Source organism: Oryx dammah, unplaced genomic scaffold (assembly GCF_014754425.2).
Source record: "Oryx dammah isolate SB20612 unplaced genomic scaffold, SCBI_Odam_1.1 HiC_scaffold_25, whole genome shotgun sequence".
NCBI classification, from domain to species: domain Eukaryota; kingdom Metazoa; phylum Chordata; class Mammalia; order Artiodactyla; family Bovidae; genus Oryx; species Oryx dammah.
The window spans coordinates 433,209-458,962 of record NW_024070209.1 but is presented as its reverse complement, the minus strand read 5'-3'; the positions used below and the strand labels follow the sequence as shown (position 1 = coordinate 458,962).

Sequence of the window (25,754 nt, the reverse complement as noted above, 5' to 3'; positions counted from 1 at the left end):
CAAAAGGCTTGTCAGTAATCAAAACAGCCTTTTGTTTTCTGTGTTAGCAGCCTCACCAGTCCATTCAGAGTGTAGATTAATAGTCAATTGTATTGTTGATCTCTTTTCATTGGATTTTGGCCCCAGTGGAATTCTTGGTGATCAGACACTCTTCCCAGCTGGCCTGCAAGTACCCCCAAGTCCTGCTGGACTCCAGAACTCTCCCAGTGGGTGAGAGCCGTGTCCTTGCCTGGCATGAGGAGACATCAGAATCGTTGGGTGGGCGTGGAGCTTGTCAAACAGTGCAGCCCTTCATCCCTTTCGTTTGCTCCGTCTTTCCTTCCTCCCTCCTCTCCCAGCAGCCCTTGTGGGTACAGATGCTGGTACTGATGTTGACCTCGTGTTGGGGTGGGAAGAACGCCGAAAGTCTGAAGTCTGGGGAGCTGAGACAGACCTTCAGGCAGTTGGCTCTCCATCTCAACATTCCACTTTGTATTGGCCCAGGCAGGCAGAGTGAGTTGAGGGAGAGACAGGAATAAGCCAGGCCAGGATGTAACCCAATAACCCATCATCCCAAGGACTGAGTCCATAAACGCCAGATCATGGAGACAGTGAGACAGTGGCTCCTCTTCCCGCCGTCCCTTTTCATTCTCTCTCTCTCTTTTTTGACTGTCATGTGACATGTGGGATGTTAGTTCCCCAACCAGGGATCGAACCCATGTCCCCTGCAGTTCTGCAGTGGAAGCATGGAGTTAAACCCCTGGACCTCCAGGGGATTCCCTCCCTCTTCATTCTCCTGTCTCCTCTTAGCCAGGAGGGTGTGTGTTTGTTGGTGTTTACATCAGGACCGCCTAGCATGTACAGTTTTAGAATTAGGTGGACTGTAGTTAGGCTTACCAGGTGGCACTGGTGGTGAAGCATTCTCCCGCCAGTGCAGGAGATGTAAGAGATGCAGGTTTGATCCCTGGCTTGGGACGATACCCTAGAGGAGGGCATGGCAACCCACTCCGGTATTTTTGCCTGGAGAATCCCACAGTCGGAGAAGTCTAGCGGGCTATAGTCCATGGGTTTGCAAAGAATCAGACACGACTGAAGCAGCTTAGCAGGCATGCGCAGACTGTAGTCACTAAAAGCTCAAGATGAGGTTGGAGCCCGGCAGCGATGATGCACGAGCCTTTTCTCTGGGACTCCTCCACACTGAGGGGAGCCTCTTTGATCTGTTGTTTTTACTTTCTCTGACCTGATGTTTGGGCCACTTCCAGGCTGTGTCATGTCTTTGGGTGAATCACTGTGTGTTTCCTTTTCAGAAAAACCACCTCTGAGTTACCACAGACCTGATGACTCCAGTTGGAGTTTAGTGTGTCAACGCTTCCATAAGACTCCCCCCCTTTTTTTCTGCATTTTCTAAGTTATCCTGGTCATCATCAAGGCACAGAAAATAGCTTGCATGTCTTTCATTGGTCGATTTAAAGTCTGGCTTGGTCTCCTGGGCTGCCATTCTCAGCTAGTGACTGAGACCCCTCGGGAGACTTGACTGTATTTTTTTCTCCATTGTCTGCAAAACACAGATGTTTTTCCATTATACAGACACAGCTTCTGATGGGAGAATTAAAATCACCATTTCATAATAAATAAGGTTTAAAAGCTTATAAAAACAAAAGTCTGACCAAAGTCTTGGTCCCACCGAGTATCATTTAGAAGGAAAGCACAGACCTGCTGTCTGGGCTGGGAGTTCAGGCTGGGGTCCTGCCACTGGCTCCCATGAGACTGTAAGTGAGCCTCCACGTCTTTCTTGGTCTTCTTGCCAAAGAGATGGAATTGGACCACCTGACTGAAAGCTCTGAAGGGCCATGAGATATTCAAAAGACTTGGAGAATTTTTACACCTAGAGTAGGCAGTCTTTTTTTTTAAATTTAATTAATTTATTTTACTTTACAATATTGTATTGGTTTTGCCATTCATTGACTTGAATCCACCATGAGTGTACACGTGTTTCCCATCCTGAACCCTGCTCCCATCTCCATCCCCATCCCATCCCTCTGGGTCATCCCAGTGTACCAGCCCCGAGCACCCTGTCTCATGCATCAAACCTGGACTGTCAGTTCATTTCACATATGATAATATACATGTTACAATGCCATTCTCCCATATCATCCCACCCTCTCCCTCTCCCACAGAGTCCAAAAGACTGTTTAATACATCTGTGTCTCTTTTGCTGTCTCGCATACAGGGTTACCGTTACCTTCTTTCTAAATTCCATATATATGTGTTAGTATACTCTATTGGTGTTTTTCTTTCTGGCTTACTTCACTCTGTATAATCAGCTCCTGTTTCATCCACCTCATTAGAACTGATTCAAATGTATTCTTTTTAATGGCTGAGTAATACTCCTTTTTGTATAGGTACCACTGCTTTCTTATCCATCCTCTGCTGATGGACATCTAGATTGCTTCCATGTCCTGGCTATTATAAACAGTGCTGTGCTGAACATTGGGGTGCACGTGTCTCTTTCAGTTCTGGTTTCCTCGATGTGTATGCCCAGCAGTGGGATTACTGGATCTTAAAGATCTAAACATAAGACCAGAAACTATTAAACTCCTAGAGGAAAACATAGGCAAAACACTCTCCGACATAAACCACAGCAGGATCCTCTATGACCTACCTCCCAGAATATTGGAAATAAAAGCAAAAATAAACAAATTGGACCTAATTAAAATTAAAAGCTTCTGCACAACAAAAGAAACTATAAGCAAGGTGAAAAGAGAGCCTTCAGAATGGGAAAATATAAAAGCAAACGAAGCAACAGACAAAGAATTAATCTCAGAAATATACAAGAAACTCCTGCAGCTCACTTCCAGAAAAATAAAAGACGCAATCAAACAGTGGGCCAAAAAACTAAACCGACATTTCTCCAAAGAAGACATACAGATGGCTAACAAACACATGAAAAGATGCTCAATGTCACTCATTATCAGAGCAATGCAAATCCAAACCACAATGAGGTACCATTTCACAGCAGTCAGAATGGCTGCAATCCAAAAGTCTACAAGTGATAAATGCTGAAGAGGGTGTGGAGAAAAGGGAACCCTCTTACACTGTTGGTGGGAATGCAAACTAGTACAGCCAGTATAGGGGACAGCAGAGTCTTATTTTGAACTTAGGTCTTTAGATATTGGAAGGTGACTAGGTGAAATTTGGAGAACTTTAGAGAAAAATGTATACTTTTGCACATATTTGGTTGAACTCTCATAAAATCATTTGGAAGGGAAGCAAATCTTACGTGACCTCCCAACTGAGCAAATTTAGTTATCAGAATTCTTACAGTTCATGGACACTCAGCTGAACCGAGTAATGTTTGGAGCAACATCAAGTCCACCACTGACATACTCACTTTGTTAGTGTTGAGGTGACACTGTAGCTGTGGGTAATTCAGTAAAGTAAATTAAAGTAACTTGATCAAGATGATCAATATTTGTATAATTTCTTTGCAAGATAGAAGGATGTTGGAGAGCCTAATTTGATGTCTTTTAGATGAGGACCTTGAGGTCCTTATAAATTAGGATGACTTGCCGAGGGTAACTAGATAGTAAGCTGGGAGTAAATTTAACTAGGGAGCCTGATTTGCACACCTCTCCTCATATCCTCTCTTCTCACATCTCATGGGCCCCAAGGAAATCCACTCTGGTTCCCAGCAAAGTGAAAAGCTAAAAACTAGTTCTAAGCTTTCAGTGGATGCCATTTTACCAGGAATTCATTAGCTTGCAATTTTATTGGAGATGCCACCAAGAGTACTGCATGGACCACGTTTATTTAAGCAAATGTGCAAATGATAGATGACTACATATAAGCAGGGATCAGATGTCTGTTAGTATTGATAGAGTCAAGAGTCATCTGGCATTAATGGGTGTAGGGAGCACTCAGTGTCTGGTTGGAGTATTCCTAATCAATAGCTTGGTGGCTAAAACAGAAAATCTCCACCAACACCCCTCCTTACTCCTGGCCCCACACCCCCCACCCCATGCCTAATCCTGGATGGTGCATCACTCGCAAGTAGTTGCTAGACCTCCATTGTAGGACTTGTCACCAGGCTGGACGTCCCCCTTGACACTCCAACCAGTGTCCTACCCCATCTACACCTGATACCAGCTCAAAGCATAGGGTATCCATTCGTCTAGCCTGGGAGCCCTGCGTAGCCAAGACCTCCTGATGAAGTCTCTAAAGAAGAGTATAATTCCTGGGGCAGTTATTTCTAAGGGCTTCCAAGTTGGCCCAGTGATAAAGAATCTGCCTGCCAGTGCAGGAGACGCAGGTTAGATCCATGAGTCAGAAATATCTCCTGGAGGAGGGCATGGCACCCCACTCCAGTGTTCTTGCCTGGGAGATCCCCATGGACAAAGGAGCCTGGTGGGCTATAGTCCTTGGGGTCGCAAAGAGTCAGACACGACTTAGAGACTAGACAACAACAGTCAGCTCTAAAGTCTGGTGTAAGGTGTAAAAAAGCTCTCTGGCTTAGGTTGAAACACTCATCAGGTAAAATTTTCCAGGAAGGCACCAGCCTTCAGATCAGAAGACTTGAGGAGACCCACCCTCAAGCAAAAACAAAAACTGATACTCCTGTGTATTGACAGGCCCTGCAGATTTAGTTACTGGGTGGTTTATGGCAAAGGGAGAGTGTTTGATATTTGTTTTCTTTGTAGTCTAAGAGTTCCCAATGCTCGTTAAATTCTGGCATCCTTCCCAGTGGCTCAAGCTGGACGGATTTTACTTTCTTAGTGCATTTTCCTGGTAAACATGGTAAATGGGTAGTTTGGGTTCCTGCGTGCTCCTTGTGCCTGAGAGACTTGTGTTGGCAGGCCCCTGCAGGCTCTGAGAGCCAAGACCCTTCCCCCACCCTGCCCCAGCTGGGTCTGCCTGATGCCATCGCTGGCTGCTCTTTATCCTGCTGCTGTTGGTGACCCCGAAGATGGAATAGTACATGAGAGATCAGCCAAACATCTAGAAAGTAAGAACATCATTTGTTCAACAAAGCCATCAGTTGGAAAAGCTAATTTTAGCCACAGATTGCTGAGACTTTCAGACTTACTTTATATTCAATTCAGACTTCTTTTCAGGTCAGATTTTGTACCGGATTCCTGAACTCGGTTTATCCATGGAATCCTGTCAGCACCATTTGAATGACAGCTAGTTAAATAGAATGCTTATCAGTGGGTCTTTGTATTCTTCTTTTTAGTTTTTTTTCTTTCATTTTTAATGTTTGTTTGTTTGTTTTTGATTGTTGTAACATACATATAACATGGGCTTCCCAGGTGGTTCAATGGTAAAATAATCCACCTGCTAATATGGGTTCGAGCCCTGGATTGCAACGATCCCCTAGAGGAGGAAATGGCAACCCACTCCAGTTTATTCTTGCCTGGGAAATCCCATGGACAGAGGAACCTGGTGGGCTACAGTCCATGGGGTCACAAAGAGTCAGGCATGACTTAGCTACTGAGCACGCATGCACACATAAAGTAAAACACCATTTTAACCCTTTTTGAATCAAGTCAGTGACCTTGAGTACATTCACATTTTTATGCAACTATCACCACCATCCATCTCCAGAACTCTTTCATCATCTCAAACTGAAACTCCATACCCATGAACACTAACTCCCCACTCCCTATCCCTTCCAGCCCTCGGCAACCTCTATTCCACATTTTTTCTCTATGAATTTAACCACTCTAGGTATTCAAGAGGAGTCAACTATTATTGGTCCCTTTCTGTATTTCTTTCTTTCTTTTTTTTTTAAAGTGACCAGATATTTATTGAGTTCCAGATTTCCCGTAGGTGCCATACATGGTGTGGAGGTGGGTGTTAGACCCTCCATTTCTGAGAAGGAACAGAAGCACAGAGAGATGGAGAGATGTGTGTACACTCCACATATAGGTGACTCAGATGGTAAAGAATCTGCCTGCTAATGCAGGAGTCCGGGCTCGATTCAGGTCTGGGAAGATCCGCTGGAGGAGGGCATGGCAACCCACTCCAGTATTCTTGCCCAGGAAATCCCAAGGACAGAGCAGCCTGGCAGGCTACAGTCCATGGGGTCACAAAAGAGTCTGACATAGCTTATCAACCAAACTACCACCATTACCACAAGCCTTCTGTGAGCAGGTCAGCCTAGTTGTAACAGGTCCGATGGCCAGAGAGATGTGTGTCCTTGTAGGATGTTCTGGGGCTGTGTTAGCTGAGGGGATCCTGGTGGGGACGAGCTTTTGCAGCTGCCAGCCCCCCTTCCTCACCTTGGCTCTCTCCAGGTGGTTCCTGTCTAGACATCGGGTCTGAGTCTATGGTTTTTTTCGCCTTCTCCCGTTCAGATGTTTGACCAAAATCTGTTGGAATTCTTAAACCTTTATTAAAAAGTGCCTGCACATGGTGAAGTAGTCTGTCTATCCCACTCCAGCCCCCAGTGCTTTCCCGATGGGGAGCAGAGGTGGCCCACTGATTGGGTAGCTTTCCAGAGATATTCAATCCATGAGTCGTGTGTGTGTGTGTGTGTGGATACCCATGCCAGGCCCCAGCATGGTGTGTTAATCTAATAGAGTATTACTCATGGCTGTGGTTAAATCAGTGCCCAGGGTTCACAATTTCTGTGGCTGTGGAAATGCTATTTTCAGCCGAATCATGTCATCAGACTGTAATTACATTGGCCTTCTTGTCGAGCTTTTTGATCTTCCTGAATTTAATAGTTTCCTTGCCTGCCTGTTAGTTCACTTAATTTTCTAATTTTTGATTGCTCATTCTCCTCCACGTTCAAAAGGAAAATAAGCATGTCCTCTCAAAATGACACAATTCTCAGGACTGGAGTTTTTTCCTTGGAGGTGCCAGACCTGGAACCGTTCCTTTCTCTCCAGGCCTGGGTCTGGATGAGTCATCTTTGCTCTTGCTGTTGGGAGCCTCATTCCTCCTGATTTCTAGCTCCTGTCTCCCAGAGCCCAGCTTCCCCTCTTCCTGGCTTACTCCTTCACTTTACGTGGAGCCCACCCCCTCCACTTGCTTTCTGGGCTCTTGAATATCTGAAAATACCAGATTTTTCCTACTCTCACCAAAAGACAGTTTGACCAGATACAGAATTTAAAAGGAAAACAATTTCCTGCTGTTATCTTTTTGCTCCGAGAGTTGTTCTTGAGAAGCATGATGCTGTTCTGATTCACTCATAAATTACCTGTTTTTCCTTTCTCTGGAAGCTTTTGGAGGTCTCTGCTTTATCTTAGATGTGTGACATGTCTAAGGGGCTTGGTGAAGCCCCTTGGTGGGTCTTTTCTCTCTTGCTGTGCTGCCCGGCCTAATGGTCAGGTTTGGAAAGATCCATATCTCCAGTTCTGGGCATTTTCTTGAATCATATCCTCCCCCTCCCCTCTCTGTGTTCTTTCTGGAATTCCTTACTCAGTCGTCGGAGTGTCTAGATTGCTATGCTGTGAGCGGAGCCTTTCCTGCTGTTTCTGCCGGGGGGGAGGGAGGAGATGGGGGACCACTTTCCCATCTCGAGTCCCAGCTGCACCCTGACTTCATCCTGGGAGCCTTTATGTTATGTCTGTAAAACAAAAAGTAGAATTATTTGGGAAAAACTGTTCCTGTGGTATAGGGAAGAGGAATCTGGACTTGGTAATTAATGCAGACACAAGTAGTGCTTCTCACAGATGCTGCTAAACCCTGCCTAAAGCAAATGAGTAAAGACCAAGTGTTTGTTTTCAGGCAAGGCTTTATTGATTCTTTTTTTTGTATTTCTTTCTTTTAAAAAAAAATACAAAGTGACCAAATATTTATTGAGTTTTGTGTTCTCCTGCTCTTCTCCTACTCTGAATTTTCCTTGCTGGCTGGTTGAAGACACGCCTAGACGCTCTGTGCAGTCTGCTTCCCGCCGCCCGCGTGTGCCGCTCCGTGGTTATCTGTGCCTGCTGATTGCCCGGGTTCTGGTGTGCTGTGCACCCTTGGCCTGGGTGCAGCCTCACTGGGGCTGTGGCCTGCCTTCCTCTCTGGCTGTCACTTCCCCTCTCGTTCCTGGCTCACTGAGTCTTGGGTCTCATCGTCCACTCTGTTCAGCTCCTCCCTAGGTTTTCCTGCAAGAAAGTGATGCCTCTTTCAAGGTGAACTTGTGAAATGAGTGGAAACGCTCCTCTTTTCAGTAGCCATGACCTTGGTTTTCCGTAGAGCTACAAAGAAGGCTAGACTGATCAGCATACAGAGTCTGCCAGGCGCTGTGTGCACTATCTAGCCCCTGGTTGTTCATCTGCGTGAACAGCATACCTGCTCCTCTTCCTCTTTCTTCATCCCCTTCTGGTAACCACGACATCCCAACACATCCTCAGAGAGGGTCCGCTAACCCCTTATTTGGAGATCTTTGTCCTGTGAGGTCTCTTTCCATGTTCTTCTGGTGACCTCTAGGCACCCTGACATAAAGCCCCTTCCCTAAAGCCTGGCTTTGCTTGTGGCTCAGACGGTAAAGAATCTGCCTGCAGGAGAGTCGGGTTCAATTTCTGGGTTTGGAAGATTCCCTTGGAGAAGGGAATGGCAACCCACTCCAGCATTCTTGCCATGTTGAGAATTCCATGGACAGAGAGGAGCCTGGTGGGCTAGAGTCCATGGGATTGTAAAGAGTTAGACACGACTGAGCGACTAACACTTTCACAAATAAGTTGCGTCGGGGAGCAAGCTGCTAGGAAGACAAGCAGACCTCTCCACGTTTTTCTTTTTTTCCCGTTTTCCTCTATCACAGTCTTCTTGGTTGTGTCTGATGCACAGAGAAGAAACCAGTGCTGTGGGACTAATAAAGGTGTCCTCTTTCGGGGAGCGTCTGAGAGCGTTTCAGAGTGTTCTGTACTCTCATCCCTTCCTGCCCCAGCTAAGAGCAGGTGTCACCTCTGTGGTATATCTCCCTGTTTGTAAACATGTTGAGAAATTGACAAGCAGGACTCTGAACCTTTTGAGCCAAGGCCTCCTGTTTATATCAGATATTTAATAATGTACCATGTTTACACTGTAATATGAGGAAAACAAAAGGAAGGTGACTGAAAATTAAATAGTATGAACGTGAATGTGTAAATACTGGGTGTGACCACAGCAGGAGAGGTAATAAAGTCCACGGCGACTTGCGCCATGCACACGGCCACTGCAGACAGAGAGATGCTGTAGTCATCCTTTTTCCAGACGATGGCCGAGTCACGGCCAAGTTCAAAACGGGACAAGGAGCTACTAGCCTACCATTTTCATGGTCCTGGGCAAGGAAATGGATATTAACACCAAGCAAAATACTTTGTGTGGGTATGATGGGGTTAGGTTCCAGTCTCTGAAGATCATTTGGGTTGTGGAAACGTTGCCTCTGACCCCTGAAAGCCGTGTTGGCCCCTAGTTATGTGACCATTCAGGGCAGTCCCACAAATTTGCAAAATGCCTTGAGAGGTTGTACTCTGATGTGGAGAACCCTGGTGTAGAGCCTGCCGTAGGAATCCAGGAAGTGAGCACACAGACGTTAGGCAGGGTTCTTAGGAGAAACAGAACCTACCGGGTACACACATGTGAAAAGAGAGAGAGCAAAAAAAAATTATTTTAAAGATTGATGTCATTTTAAAGATTTAATGTCACTGTTGTTGTCGAAGTCGTGTCCGACTCTGTGACCCCATGGACTGTAGCCCACGGAGCTGCTCTGTCCATGGGATTTCCCAGGCAAGAATACTGGAGTGGGTCGACATTTGATCAGACCCACACCTCCTTCATTGGCAGGTGGAGTCTTTACCACTGAGCCACTAGGGAAACCCCTAATGTAATTGTTGCTCAGTCGCTCAGTCACGTCTGACTCTGACCCCATGGACTGCAGCACGCCAGGCTTCCCTGCCCTTCACTATCTCCTGGAGTTTGCTCACACTTGTATCCGTTGAGTTGGTGATACCGTCCAACCATCTCATCCTCTGCCTCCCTCTTCTCCTTTTGCCCTCAGTCTGTCCCAGCATCAGGTAATTGTGGGTGCTGCCCAGTCTGAAATCTGTGGAGTGTCAGTGGGAGACCCAGGGGACAGCTGCTGTTGCAGCCTTGAGTTCCAGAGACAGTGTGGAGGCAGAGTTCCTTGTTCCTCAGAGGACCTCAGTCTATGCTCCTAAGGCATTTAAGTGACTAAATGAGACCCACTCAAGCAATAGAGGATAGTCTGCCTTACTCTGAGGCTGCTGACTTGAATATGAATCACATCTGAAAAATACCTTCACAGGAAAATGTCTGCATCTAGAGTAATGATTGACCAAGTATCGAGGTGCCAAGACCTAGCCATGTTGACATACACAGTTAATCATCACAGTGAAAGGCAACGAGGTTGAAGAACGTTGATTCCTGTAGCAGAAACTCGAAAGGTCGTCAGTGAAATATCTTTGTGTTTCTCTCTCAAGCATAACCAGTGTGCAGCGTTCAGACAATGGGTCGTACATCTGTAAGATGAAAATAAACAGTGACGAGATCGTGTCTGACCCCATCTACATCGAGGTTCAAGGTGAGTCCAAAGGCCACGATGTCCAGTTGCCGCTTGGTGGTTTCTTTTAGAGCCTCTGTGAATTGCTTTGTGTATAATGCTCCAGAGTTTGGCATGCCCATTTGTTTGTTGTTGGGTTTTTAAAATTTTTTTTAATTGAAGTTGATATACTGTGTTGTGTAAGTTTCAGGTGTATAGCAAAGTGACTCAGATATAGATAGATACATATATATATACACATATAGAGAATACATATATGTGTGTGTGTATATATATATGTATGTATGTTTCATATTTAATCACTAAGTTGTATCTGACTCTTTTGTGACCTCATGGACTGTAGCCCACCAGGCTTCTCTGTCCACGGGATTTTCCAGGCAAGAATACTGCCATTTCCTTTCCCAGAAGATCTTCCCAACCCAGGGGTTGAACCCATGTCTCTGTATTGGCAGCTTTACCGCTCAGCTTTACTGCTGAGCCACCAAGGAAACCGTGTGTGTATATATATATATATTCTTTTTCAGATTCTTTTCCCATATAAGCTATTATAAAATATTGAGTATAGTTCCCTGTGCTATACAGTAGGTCTTTGATGTTTAACTATTATATATATAGTAGTGTGTTCATGTTACCCTCAAATTCCTAATTTATCCCATTTGTTTGCATACTCTGATGCAAAACTTGCAGATCTTTAAACACTGAGATTTTATTTATTTATTTATTTTTAAATATTTATTTACTTATTTATTTATTTGGCTGTGCTGGGTCTTTGTGGCATGTGTAATTGTGGGTCTTCATTGCAGCCTGCGGGATCTTTTAGTTGTAGCATGAGAACTCTTAGTTGCAGCATATGGGATCTAGTTCCCTGGCCAGGGATCGAACCCAGACTTCCTGCTCTGACAGCACAGAGTCTTAGCCACTGGACTACCAGGGAAGTCCCTAAACACTGAGATTTTAAAAGCCATCTTCTTTCTTAGATTATAGGTAGTTGTGAAATAAACTTAATTCTTAAAGATTTAGCTCTCTGCTAGATACTAAGCCTGAGATAAAAAGGGATTGTGGACCTCCTTGCCTTAAGGTTATTTACAATTTAAAAAGCTAAAGTCTTAGGACTTCCCTGGTGGTCCAGTGGTAAGGAATCCACCTTCCAGTTCAGGGGATGTGGGTTTAATGCTTGGTCAGGGGACTAAGGTCCCACATGCTCCGGGGCAACTAAGACCCAGCACAGCCAAAAACAAAACAACAACAAAAAATAAAACCTAAAGTCTATTTTAGGAGGCAAAATGCAGTCTATTAAGCAGTTCTCAGTGCTGGCACTAGGTGCCACTCACCTGGTCAAGTGCCAGTTATTTATTATTTAGTATCCTTTACTGCAGTGGTCTCCACCCTTTTTGGCATTTGGGATCCGTCTCATGGAAAATAATTTTTCCCCAGACAAAGGGGTGGACAGCGGAGCTGGGGCAGGGGGGTGGTTATGGTTTCAAGATGATTCAAGTGCATTACACTTATTGTACCCGTTATTTCTATTATCACATCCGCACCACCTCAGATCAGCAGGCATTAGATCCTAGAGGCTGGGGACCCCTGCTTTCCTATCTCGCTTATGTGGACAGTGAAACCAGGGAGAATAAGCTAGTTTCCACTGTGCCTGGGATTCCTTTTTCAATCCTCAGGGTTTCTCAGGCACGTGATTCAGTGCAGTTCTGATGCCATGACATGACATGGGCCTGGCAGGGGAGAACTGGGCCATCAGGCAAGGAAGAAGGCAATCTCTGCCCTCGAGGAGCCTGATCTCTCGTGGGGACATGAGCTGACGCACAGGTGAGCCAGGCCAGGTCCTGCATCTTGGGCCTTGCCTGTCTGGTTCGGCAGCGGCAAGGCCTGCCAAGAGGGGCTTCGAGGAAGAAACATCTTCACTATCAACCCAAGTGGCCACTCCCCGCTGTCCCAGGGACTTGACCTCCAGGGTCTCTGCATCCCTGCTCGCCAAGACACCCCCATCTACAATGTCATCAGGAGAATGACTTTGCTGCTTTCTCCTCACCATTCTCCTCACAGGCTTTAGAGAAGGTGATTAGCTTCTCAGCAAAGTTTAAGGAGACCTGTCTCCCTCTGAAAGGCATCTGTGCTGTCCATTCTCGTCTAAACCTGAACTTGATACCCGCTCACGCTGCAGGAGGTGCGAGAGAGGGAGGGCCCTCACGGGGGTCTCTTTTGGAGCTTTGCTCTGAGCCCATCTCAGACTTCCCTGCACAGCTTCCCAGATAGTACTAGTAGTAAAGAATCCACCTGCCAATGCAGGAGGCCTAAGAGACGCGGGTCCAGTCCCTGGATCGTCGGGAAGATCCCCTGGAGAAGGACATAGCAGTATTCTTGCCTGGAGAGAGCCGCCTGACCAGCACAGTCCATGGGGTCACACAGAGTCGGACACTGCTCAGGTGACTTGGAGGGCACGCATGCACGGTCCCAAACTGGATGGCCATGCCAGAGGGTTCTGCCAGTATCCACCGGAGGGAAGGGTTCCCACATTTGCTGCTACTCTGGGAAAACTATTCAGAAGACATTTTACTTGTAAAGTCCCAGAAAAAAAATGTGCAGGGTAGGAATGAGTTAGGTTCAAATGAAGTTTGGTAAAACACTGAAGCTTGGAAAAAAGAATCCCATTTTATCAATCCCACGGTATTCCTGCTGGGACCGGATCTGTGAACTCCCAGTCCCCGAATAACACAATTTAAATGCTGGAGGTCAGTTCGCTTGATCTGTTAACATTTTGGCACATGCCCCAAATAAGTACCAACTGGCTGTCTCTGAGCTGTTCCTTACGTCACCCCCCTGTGACCCCACTTCTGGGATCAAAGTGGAAGATCTTGAGGTTGTAACTGTGTCACTCTGTCTACACTGTTTTCATGAGTTTAGGCTTGGAAAAACTGTTCAGTCTTACACAAGTGTACAGATTTTAAAATTTATTATCACCAATATGAAAGTCTCACGTATAACAGGTTGTCCTCAAAAATGGACCACACCAGTCAGAATGACTGTGATCAAAAAGTCTACAAATGATAAATGCTGGAGAGGGTGTGGAGAAAAAGGAACCCTCCTATACTGTTGGTGGAAGTATAAATTGGTAACCACTGTGGAAAACTGTATGCTGCTGCTAAGTCGCCTCAGTCGTGTCCGACTCTGTGCGACCCCATAGACGGCCGCCCACCAGGCTCCCCCGTCCCTGGGATTCTCCAGGCAAGAACACTGGAGTGGGTTGCCATTTCCTTCTCCAACGCATGAAAGTGAAAAGTGAAAATGAAGTTGCTTAGTTGTGTCCGACTCTTAGCGACCCCAGGGACTGCAGCCCAACAGGCTCCTCTGTCCATGGGATTTTCCAGGTGAGAGTACTGGAGTGGGTGCCGTCGCCTTCTTCAGTGGAAAACTGTATGGCGCTTCCTCAAAAAACTAAAATCACAGTTACCCTGTGATTCACTGATCCTCCTCCTGGACAAACATCCAGAAAAGATGAAAACTTCGGTTTGAAAGGATACATGCAGCCCAGTGTCCACAGCAGTGCTGTTTACAGTCTCCAAGACATGGGAGCAGTCTAAGTGTCCACCAACAGCTGCATGGATAAAGAAGATGTGCCGTTTAACAGAATGTTGTGTGTGTGCTCAGTCACTAAGTTGTGTCTGACTCTTTGCAACCCCATGGACTGTAGCCCTCCAGGCTCCTCTGTTCATGGGATTTCTCAGCCAAGAATACCTGGGTTGTCATATCCTTCTCCAGGGGATCTTCCTGACCTGCATCTCTGGCATTGGCAGACAGATTTTTGACCGCTGAGCCACCAGGAAGCCCATAATGGAATATTACTCAGCCATAAAAAATGAAATAATGCCACTTGCAGAAGCATAGATGGACCTAGAGATTATCATACTAAGTGAAGTCAGAGAGAGAAAGACAAATATATGATATGGCTTATATGTGAAAATGAAAAAAAAAAAAGATACAAATGAACTTATTTATAAAACAGAACCAGACTCAGAAAAAGAAAACAAACTTTTGGTTACCAAAGAGGAAGGAGTGGAAGTTTCTGATGAATAGGTACACAGCACCATGTATAAAATAAACAAGCATAGCACAGGGAACTCTATTCAGTATCTTGCAACAACCTATAATGGAAAAGAACCTGAAAGTTTCTGAATCACTTCACCATACACCTGAAACTAATACAGCATTATAAATCAAGTATGCATGCTTAGTTGCTCCGTCATGTCCAACTCTTTGCAACCCCAGGAATTGTAGCTCACCAGGCTCCTCTGTTCATGGAATTCTCCAGGCAAGAATACGGGAGTGGGATGCCATTTCCTCCTCCAAGAGATCTTCCCAACCCAGAGACTGAACCCAAGTCCCCTGCGTCTCCTGCATTTATGCTGCACCACCTGGGAAGCCGTAAATCAAGTATACTTAAACTTAAAAAAAAAAACAAAAGGCGGGGCAGACCTCGCACGTGGCTTTGTTTTCAGTCTGTGTTTATTGGTGAGGAATCCTGCCAGCCTTTCCCAGGAGCTTAAGCAACACCTAATTTCACAACTGCCAGGCCTCCCTTCTGGAAAAACCAGTTCTGAATCACCATTGCTCCTTTGGGAAAGTGTCCTAGAAAGCCAGCTAGAGCTAGACTGGTAAGAATTAGCTTCTGTGTGCTTTCTTACTCAACTTCATCGAGGTGAAAACTGAGCATTTCACACCTGGATGGTGGACAGAAAGTAAAAGTTTAATCACTCAGTTGTGTCTGACTCTGCGACGTCATGGACTGTAGCCTAGCAGGCACCTCTGTCCATGGGATTTCCCAGGCAAGACTACTGGAGTGGGTTGCCAATTCCTTTTCCAGGAGATCTTCCCAACCCAGAGGTCAAACCCAAGTCTCCTACACTGCAGGGTGGTGGGCAGAGAGGACTATTGCCGAGTTCTGGTGTGGTTTCCATTCACCTGGGGGCTGTGCCTTGACCTGTGAATCTAAAACCTTCTTCCACTTACCACTTCCTCTGCAGGACTTCCTTACTTTACGAGGCACCCTGAGAGCATGAATGTCACCAGAAATACAGCCTTCAACCTCACCTGTCAGGCTGTGGGTCCACCCGAGCCCGTCAGCATTTACTGGGTTCAGAACAGCAGCCGTGTTAACGAACTTCCAGAAGGGTCCCCCTCTGTTCTGACTGTTCCTGGTGAGTCTCAGTTGTGGCATTTGTTTATCGTTTGCTTTCTGACAGTGGAAGGGAGCAGAAGATGGGTGAATGCTGTAGCGTACAGCAGCGGGCACTCGACGAGGATAAAAACACAGGTGTGGCAGCCCAGGATGGGGACCAGATGGGGAGGCAGGTGGAAATCTCGGGGGTCAGAGGTCACAGCACAGGATGGGTGTCCGTGCTCACATCAATCAAGTGGCCGGAATCTTCGAGCCAGGCCGGCCGGGAAGCCCTGCTCACATCTCCTGTGGCAGCTGTGGGCCAGCTGGCCTGGCAGGCCTTGCCTTTCAGGAACCACTGATGTGAAGACCTCAGTGAGGTGGTGGCGAGGAAAACGCCTTGGTCATGGAGGCAGTTGTGGGAGGATTGAGTCACCGTGGGGCTGTGAGTGCTGGGAAGGTCAGCAGTCTTCTGATTTCCATCTAAGTGGGTGTGACCTGGCTTCGGTCCCAGCCCTCCTCCCACACTGCTCCTAGGGGCAGCGCTGTGTTCTGTGCTGCAAAATCCGATGGGCTCCTCTTTGGCTCCTCTCCTCGCATCTCCCAGCAACGTCTGGTAAGGTTACCACCCCCTAACCTTCCCAGCCTGCATGTACTCAGGGCGTATTCTGCGAGGATGCTGCGTGCCAAAGGTGACCTTCCGAAACCACTGTCTTCCTCGCTTCCTTCCTGCCTCAGTGCTCTTCCTCTGCCCACGACAGGAGTTCTGAACATGCTGGGTGCCACAGGGCTCAGTCCTGGACTGCATTCTGATCCCTCTGAGGCACTCCTGCCTGGGAGATCTCCTCTGGATCCTGGCTTCGTGACCATCCATGTGATGATGACTTTGAACTTTGTACCTCTGGCTCAGACTACCCTCCTGAGCTTCATGCTCCTTTCCTGGCATGTCCACTTACTGGATATGCAAGTGTGTTAAAATGAAACTCTTAGTTTCCCCTCCATACTCGGACTTGTTCTGCCACAGAGTTCCCCATCCTACTAAAGCGTGTCACTGCCTGCCCCATCCTTCCTGCTGCTCATTATTTAGACTGACTACATCAGGAGGTTGCCAGTTGTCTTCCTACAATACATCTCAAATCTCTTTTCTGCCTGTCTGCTGCAGGGCCCCGGTCCAGGTCAATGCCTCCTCTTACCAGCATCTCTGCAGTAGCATCCTAACTGGTCTCTTTGCTGCCACTGCTAAGTCACTTCAGTCGTGTCCGACTCTGTGCGACCCCATAGACGACAGCCCACCAGGCTCCCTCGTCCCTGGGATTCTCCAGGCAAGAACACTGGAGTGGGTTGCCATTTCCTTCTCCAATGCATGAAAGTGAAAAGTGAAAGTGAAGTCGCTCGGTCGTTTCCGACTCTTAGCGACCCCATGGACTGCAGCCCACCAGGCTCTCTCGTCCCTGGGATTCTCCAGGCAAGAGTACTGGAGTGGGGTGCCATTGCCTTTTGCTTCCAGCCTTATCCCCACTCTCGTTCTCCATGGTAGGTCATGTCCCCTGCCTGCTGGAGCTCTTCAGTGGCTGCCCGTTATCTTTGACTTTCTCTCAAGAGGCCTTTCTGCTCTTCCTCAAAGGATCTATGTGCTCTGGTCCCCACTCTACTTTCCAGTTCCACCCCGCCCACTCTTTCCGCCCTGCTAATTAAGCGCCAGTCACACTGATTGTCTTTTGTTTTCTTAGAAACATCCCCCTCTCCCTGCCTCAGGACCTTTGCACTGCTTCTCTCTCTGCCTGCAACGTCGTTCCGTTTGCCCTTCCTCCCGTGACACGTGCCAGGTAACACTTCTGCACAGAGGTCCTTCCTGCTCGTTCTTCCGGGTCCTCCTCACTCCTCTATTGACTCTCAGGCATGGCACATATTCTTGTGGACTTCCTTCGCTGCACATCACAGTCTGTCATTACCTTCTTTATTGTTTAGTCTCCTTGTCTGTCTTCTTAGAGAACGTATGCTTAGTAAGGACAAGGGCTTTGTCTCTCCCAAGACAGAGCCTGACTCATGGCAATGCTCACTGAATGTTTATGGTGAGAATGAGCCAGCAAGTGATTGCCAGTCAGAGGTATTGTCTCTGAATCACTTTTCTTACTCCTGACTCCACGAGGAATGTTATCAATGTCTCTGCCTTCATCTGAGTTTTCTTTGAGTTTCTCTGAGGAATTGATCATCAAGTGACTTATTTGTTCAAAATCAACTTTAAAAAAATACACTCCACCTTCTCTGGATGATTGTTTTGAAGTCCTGTAAAGAAGATTTATGGGGCATACAATGAAATATGTAGGTTAAATTGACATATAATTAAATGCATAGAACTTAAGCACACAATCAATGAGTCATGATAAGTGTAGACAGTCATGTAACCACCACTTCAGTCAATATATAGAACATTGCTATATATTGTATAGATAGCAAGTACCCCCTTCTCCCTTTGGGTCAGCCTGCCCCTCCCATAGGTGACCTTGTTCTGATGTCTAGTTTCATATATAAACTTTGCCTGTTATTGAAATTTACAGAAATGAAATCAGAAGGTATGTATTCTTTAGTGTGGGGCCTCTGCATCTATTGAGGTCATATCGTTTTTCACCTTTATTCTCTTCATGTGGCAAATTACATTGATTGGATTTTTGAATTTTAAACCAGTGTTGCATTTCTGGGCTAAACTCTGCTTGGTCCTGATGGATTGTGATAGATTCCATTGGCTGGTAGATATTAAGTTAAATATTTTTGCATTTAAGCTTTTTCTGGGATAACACTGATTGCTTGTACTGCGAGCCGGTTCTGTTCCTAATTACTGTGAGTTAGTGAAGACCCCGTGGTCAGGACAGCATCTGCCACAAGACTGCCCTCACCTCAGCTGCCATCCACGAGTCTCAAGGGAGTCCCCAAGCCACCTGTACTCCTTACTTACTGGCTATCAATTTGGAGGTTCCTGTGGCCCCCTTGGGTTTCCCAAATGGCTCGGTGGTAAAGAATCTACCTCCCATGCAGGAGACATGGGTTTAATCCCTGGATTGGGAAGGTCCCCTGGAGAAGGAAATGGCAACCCACTCCAGTATTCTTGCCTGGGAAATCCCATGGACAGAGGAGCCTGGTGGGCTACAGTCCATGGGGTCGCAAAGAGACCCTCTGGTGTTGCTTCAGACTTAGTGACTAAGCAGCAGGCATCATGCCCCTTTGGGCTCAGTGATTTTCTAGAATAACTCGGATCTCAGAAAAGTGCTGTGCTTATGTTATAGTTCACCAAGGAGACACACAGGATGAAGTCTGGTCGGGTCCCAAATGCAGAGCGTTTCTGCCTTGACGAGTATCACTTGCTACATCAATGTGTTCACAGAACAGGAAACTGCTGAGCTTTGGTGTTGAGAATTTTTTTTATTGGGGCTTTATTATGTGGTGTAACTGATTAAAGCATTAACCATGGTGGAATACTGTCTCCAGACCTCCCTCTCTTTCCTGGACGCCAGGAACTTGAGCTAATATCACGTGGATCAAAGCCCCAGCCTTCCCATCACATGATTTAGTCATTCTGGTGACCAGTCCCCATCTAGAAGTCATCCGTGGATCCGCCTGATTTACCTCATTAGCATAACAAAGCCACTCTCGTTACTCAGTAAATTACCAGGGACAAAGGCCAGTCCAGGTCTTTCTCACACAACGGTGTTCGTGAAGGAAACTGGTTTATGGTTTTGTTTTTGTGATGTCGGTTTTGCCATCTGGGTAGCGTTGACCTCATAAAACATAGTTGGAAAGTGTTCCCAACTCCTCTCTTTGTTGAAAGAGCTTGGTAGCGTTGGTGTTGTTTTGGAAAGATGTGTGTGAAGTTAAGTGGAGGTTGTAACCTCTCGTGTTTTGAATTTTTTTTTTACCTTGCTTTTTTTAAAAAAACACTTTTTATTTTATATTGGAGTTAGCCAATTGTGATAGTTTCAGGTGGACAGCAAAGGGACTCAGCCAAACATATATAGGTATCCATTCTCCCCCAAACTCCCATGCCATTCGTGGTGCTGCATAGCACTGAACAGAGTTCCCTGTGCTACACAGTAGGACCTTGTTGGTTATCCATTTTAAATATATTGAATGCTTTGTTTCTACTAATGCAGTTTACATTACCTTTTTGGTGAGGTTAATGTATTGGTTCATGTTGAGTCTGAGGTTAACTGAAATCCGCAAGCATTTTTCTCATAAATTGCTGCAAAAAAATCAAGGCTCTCCTGCTTTTTGTATATTTAATTACTTTGAAATTTCAGCCCACCATGTGACCTTTATCCCTATGAAAATTTATCTCATCATCCCAATCTACTAAGGCCATTTTGAACCTTGATTTTCTTATTGGATTAGCAAATTCTCTCCCTGTTTCCTGTCTAGATTCTGATCTAACCGAGGACAAAACACAGTGGCCATCAGGCAACCTCTGAGTTGATATCAATTCATGAAATCAGCTCTTTTGTCTGCTTTTCAATCAGCAGTAAATCTGCCTAATTTTATTTTTTCCACCATTTATCTCTCCATCTTGTCTTCTAAGATATTCCTTGATACCTTGGATTAGGAACTGTCCTGGAAAGACTGGAAATCAGTTTGCAATTCATTCTGAAATCAGACTTGACTTCCTGTTGGTGAGCTGAACTCCATGCCTGTCCTCTTAGGACAGGTGTCCTAGGCACCAATTTGATAATCTTCTCTGAAGTTCTACTGTGGATTCTGTCTCTCACTGATTTTGTACTTGCCAAAATCAGTATCATTTTCTTTATGAAAGTAAGGACAAAGTCTGTCCATCTCTGTTCATCTAGAATTTATTTTGTTTTACATTTTGGCCACTACTCAGCATGTGGGATCTGGTTCCCTGGCCAAGGATTGAACACATATCCCCTGCATTGGAAGTAAGGGGTCCCAATCACTGGACCACCAGGGTAGTCCCCGTCTCTGTTCTTCTAGAACTCTTCCTCTTCAGTTTTCTTAGCAAGTAGAAGGATCTGCAAAATTTAATACCCAGGGCTATATATATATTGATATAAATTGTCTCAACTTGATGACCTTATTTATTTCTAAATGGTCAGATATACCATTACAACTGACACTTATTTGGGGCTTTAGATTCTTGACAGTCTTCATTTTACTTTCTTTAATTTGAAGATTTTTTTCCTTTTGGTTAAGAAGATAGACGTAAAATAGAAATTGAGCATTCTGTAGGCTAATAGTATGCTTTTTAACATAAACTTTAATGGGATATGGTTACATGAAGCTACACGTGTGATAAACTCACACAAAGCAACGCATCCACACAAATGAGTCCACATGTAGCTGGAAAAATCTGAATAAGCTCTGTGGAAGGTACCAGTGTTAGTTTGCTGGTTTTGACACTATAGTTAGTTGAGACATTAACATTGGGGAGGTAGGGTGAAGGACACATGGAACTCCCTGTCTGTTTCTGTAAATATATAATTAACATTTCAGAATAAAAAATGTTTTATACTGTTAAAGTTTTGTAGCACTGTGAAAGAACTACATTCAAACTTATTGACATCTATTCTTAACTTAGAAGACAAGTTAGTGAGATACCTGAGCCCCTTCCAGTAAGTAGGTGGTATTTAGGGAACTAGGCTGAGGCTGTGTGGACTTGAGATGGCTTTGCTGGGCTGTGTACCCACTCAGAGCCTGCCTGGAGCAGGCACATTTAGGAGCAGGAAGATCATAGAGTTTTCCCTCATGATACCAGTTGTTTTTCCTTCTGTGACGTAAGTGCTGTCTTTAAGAAATGTGAGCGAAGAAGTACTTTGTCTAAAGGGCATGATTCTAAGTCAACAAAACCAGTCTCAAAGGTAATGTGCCGTGTAATTCTATTTAGATAACATTCTCAAAACGAAAGGGTTATAGTGATGATGTACACATCAGCTCCTGCAGGGGTTAGGTTGACAGAAGGATGTTTGTAAACAGGGTGGCATGGGGGAGCTTTTTTTGTTTTGGCTCTACCACTGGGGCATGTGGGGTCTTAGTTCCCCAACCAGGGGTCAAACCTGCACCCCTGCAGTCGATGCTCAGAGTCTTAACCACTGGACCCCCAGGGAAGGCCCTGGAAGCTTCTTTTTGGTGATGAAACAGTTGACTTGTATACATATTTGTACCTGTAGTAAAATTTCATAAAAATCCCCTCTCCCCCAAATGAAGCAAAACCAAAAACTAGTGAAATCTGAATAAGACCTGCCTGTATTTTAGTTACTAGTATTGGGCTTCCTGAGTGGTTCAACTGCAGGAGACACAAGAGATGCAGGTTCGATCCCTGGGCTGGGAAGATCCCCTGGTGTAGGAAATGGCCCCCTCCAGTATCCTTGCCTGGAAAATCCCTTAGACAGAGGAGCCTGGTGGGCTAAGTCCAGAGGGGTGCAAAGAGCTGGACACGGCTGGACGACTGAGCACGTGTACAGTGTTCCAAAGTCCCTTGCTCGTGCTACTGTGATTATGTAAGATGTTACCATTAGGGGAGCCTGGGTGAAGGGCGCTAGGAGCTCTGTACTAGTTCTGTAATTTCTTGTGAATCGAAAACTATTTCAAAACAAAGTTCCAATTTTTCCCCCCAAGGAAGTACTTTGCCATCAACAAATCGAGTCCCAAAATAAAGAGCAGAACTGCAGAAAGCTTTTGCTCTGTGGTGTTCAGCGACAGGATGTGTTATAGGTTAAGTGGCTAAGATCCCATTAACTAATGTCCGTTCACCATTGTGTGTCCCTAGGCAAGTTACTTGCCTTCTTTATATGAGATAGGGATAATAACAGTGTCCACCTCACAGAACATTTATGAAGATTCAGTGAAATAGTGTATGTAAGGGTTTCGGTACAGAAGCAACCTACAGGAATGACTCATGTTATCTGAAACAAATTTTTATATGAAACAGTTACTAACTCACTGTCCATTTTGAGCTACCTTCCTACCAAGATCAGGGACTTAGGCTGATCTTCCTGGTTTTTACTTTTTAAAAAGTTTTTATTTGCTTCTTTATTTGTGGCTCTACTGGGTCTTCACTGCTGCTCGGGCTCTTCTCTTAGTTGCAGGACCCTGGCTTTCCGTGGCGGTGGCTTCTCTTGTTGCAGAGCCCAGGCTCCAGAGCACAGGCTAAGTCATTGCGGTGCACTGGCTTAGCTGTTCCCCAGCATGTGGGATCTTCCCAGAGGAGGGAGCGAACCCATGTCTCCTGCATTGGCAGGTGGATTCTTTACCACTGCCACCAGGAACGTCCTGGTTTTTACTTTTAAAAAATATGTGTTTTATGTTAAAATCCACATTTAGAAAACAGCTAAGCTAGTTTTGCTTTTAGTTAATTGGCTATAGTGCTTTTTTTTTTTTAAATTATTACTAATTTTTGGCCATACAGCAAGGCATGCAAGATTCTTAGTTCCTGGACCAGGGATTGAACTGGCGCTCCTTGCAGTGAGAGCATGGCGTCTTAATCATTGGACTACCAGGGAAGTCCCTGTAGTTCTTAATATTCGTTGTGATGACAACAGTAACAATAATAACTAGAATTTGTGAGTCAGTTTGTAATTCTCACAGTGCCTTCAGCAAAGAACCTCATAGCAGTCAATGATACAGTTAGATGTTTTCTAATTACCATTTCACAGATCAGGAAGAAATTTGGAGCAAGTAAGGGACCTGCTTGCCTAAGGTCTAGCCTTTGTGTGGCAGCTGGAACAAGCCTCATAAAACATAGACTAGGACATATCAGTCTTCTGCTCAAAGCCCCAGGTTTCCCATCTCTCTTGGAGGACAAAGAAAGAAAGAAAGTGAAATCACTCAGTCGTGTCCGACTCTTTGCAACTCCGTGGACTGTAGCCCACCAGGCTCCTCTGTCCATGGGATTCTCCAGGCAAGAATACTGGAGTGGGCTGCCATTTCCTTTTCCAGGGGGTCTTCCTGACCCAAGGATTGAACCCAGGGATCGAACCCAGGTCTCCTGAATTGGAGGCAGACACTTTAACTTCTGAGCCACCAGGGAAGCCTGACCCATACATTCCCTGACTTCAAACCTTCCCTTACCCTCCAGAATAAACTTGGCCCGCTCCCTCACCCCAAGTCTTTCTTCAGAGGACATTTCTCAAGGAGCCACCTCTGACCCGCATGTTTAAAATCACTACCACTTCTCCACACACCCCGACCGCCTGATCCTCTTCTATTTTTCCCGAGTACTAATTACCTTCTAATACAGCAAGCAGCTTATCAAACAGAACAGGTCTTTGCCTCCCCTTACCTGCCCCCCCTCCATGTCTTCTGCCTGCCTTTTGTGTCTGGAAAACTTTACTCAAAGAATAAGTTTAATCAGAGAAGTGAGAAATGTGGAAACAAAGGAAAACTAGGAGACTAGATAATAATAATGTGGTCATTAAGCACAGTCAGGGACCTTTAGCTCTTTCTCAAGGTCTATAGATAAGATTCTGACCCACATCCTGTGAGCTGTCTTATAGATGCCTAGCTGGAGAAGTGAACTACATGATGAGCAGACTGTACCCAGGACATGAGCTGCCACAATTCCTACAATTGGCCACAAAAAAGTGGGAACAAATGGACCCTAGAACTAAAGATTAACTGCACCTAAAACAACCAAGATAATGCTGGTCAGATCACTGATGACCAATTTGAAGCTAACTTAGAAATGACTGTGCTGTTCCTGCATGGAGACTGCCCCCCACAATCTGTCTCTAAAAGCTCTCACCCGCTGCTTGTCGGGGTAGGAAGTCGGCCCTTGGACAGATGTCTGCCACCCTCCTCCACCCAGTTGCCGGCACCTGAGATAAAACACTTTCCTTTCCACCAATCTGGCCTGTTTATTGGCTTTTGAGGGGCAAGCAGCTAGACCCACAAACTCCTTTTGGTAACATTTATTAAGGCTATTGTTTCTCACCCTGTTTTGTCCTTGAGAATGTGAGCTTTATAAGGGCTGTATCTTTGCTTTATTCATGGATAGATCCCAGGTGCCTGGAAAACTGCTGGCACATAGCAGCTACGTAGTAAATGTTGAGTGAATGAACTCAGGGCAGAAAGTGAGTTCCAAGTTCATAAGTGTAAGCCCTTCATTTATGCAGCATATTATTGTATTTCTCTCCTCTCTGGGTAGAAAGATGAATACCAGGGGAAAAAAATAAAAGGACAGGATTGCTTAACCCAGAAGTCAAAGAAACACCCTAACTGTGCTCTTAGAAACTGCCTCCTCAGCAGTTCTGATTGTCTTTCCCTTGAGGGAGCTTCCTGTGGCTGCATGTTCCTTAAAATATCTTTCAGGCCTGTGTCAGGGGCTGTCTTTTTTTAAACCAGCAGAGTACCAAGCAAGAGGGGTGCACACCATCATAGTGAATTTGGGTGGATGTCATGGAGTCAGGGGGTGTCCACGAGAAGAAGGCCTGGCAACAGGAAATGTGGAGGCGCTGCTGTCAGGGATGTTTGGGAGACTGGATGGTAGGGTGGAGACGTGGTGGGTGGGTGCTTTTCTCCTTGGAAAGCCACAGTGTTGGCCTCTAAAACTTCAAGATCCTTTCTAGTCTAGTAGTTGAGAGAAGGAGAACAGAGAAGTGATGAGGTAGCTCTCCTTAGTCCATCTTGGTTGCGGCAGTCAACTCAGGTTTATAAATGAGCCTCCAAGTGGGAAGCTAATGTTCTTAAGCCAAAAAAAAAAAAGTATCACCGAATACATTAAGCCAGGAAGCCTATATTTGGCCTAAAGTTTTCACCCATTCCCTTCTAGAGAAAGTTAGTCTGGATTGGAATCAGCCTCCATTTCTCTTTGCTAGCTTCTGTTTGGCCTCTGGGCAGTCACCACCTCAACCTGCCAGATAAAACTACTGCCCTTGATGGTTTGGCTTCTTGTGGGCAGTTCCGAGTTGGAAAGGGTGCCTTGTGCCGGGAATTAGCTGCTGACTTTGTGTGTCCTCCGAAGAGAAGCACGAAGAGGAAAAATGTCTTCCTCCTTAACGTAAAATCCTGTTCCGTGAGGAGTGGTTTCACTCTCGACATCGATCAACCTTGCAGGACTAAAAAACCATGGGCCTAACTCATCTTACTTTAGGATCTGTAAGGAGATGGTGGATCCCA

General features: G+C 45.7%; 1 protein-coding gene across 3 annotated transcripts in view; it reads left to right on the top strand.

Moving 5' to 3' along the window:
• MERTK (MER proto-oncogene, tyrosine kinase) overlaps window positions 1-25,754 on the top strand; it is a 120,973-nt gene that overhangs the window by 34,736 nt on the left and 60,483 nt on the right. For 2 of the 3 annotated variants that reach the window (XM_040267534.1, XM_040267535.1), the window contains 2 exons: window positions 10,392-10,492; window positions 15,505-15,678. In XM_040267534.1, coding sequence (XP_040123468.1) covers window positions 10,392-10,492; window positions 15,505-15,678 — 275 coding nt within the window. The remainder of the gene's footprint in view (window positions 1-10,391; window positions 10,493-15,504; window positions 15,679-25,754) is intronic. The other variant, XM_040267536.1, reaches the window with a different exon arrangement.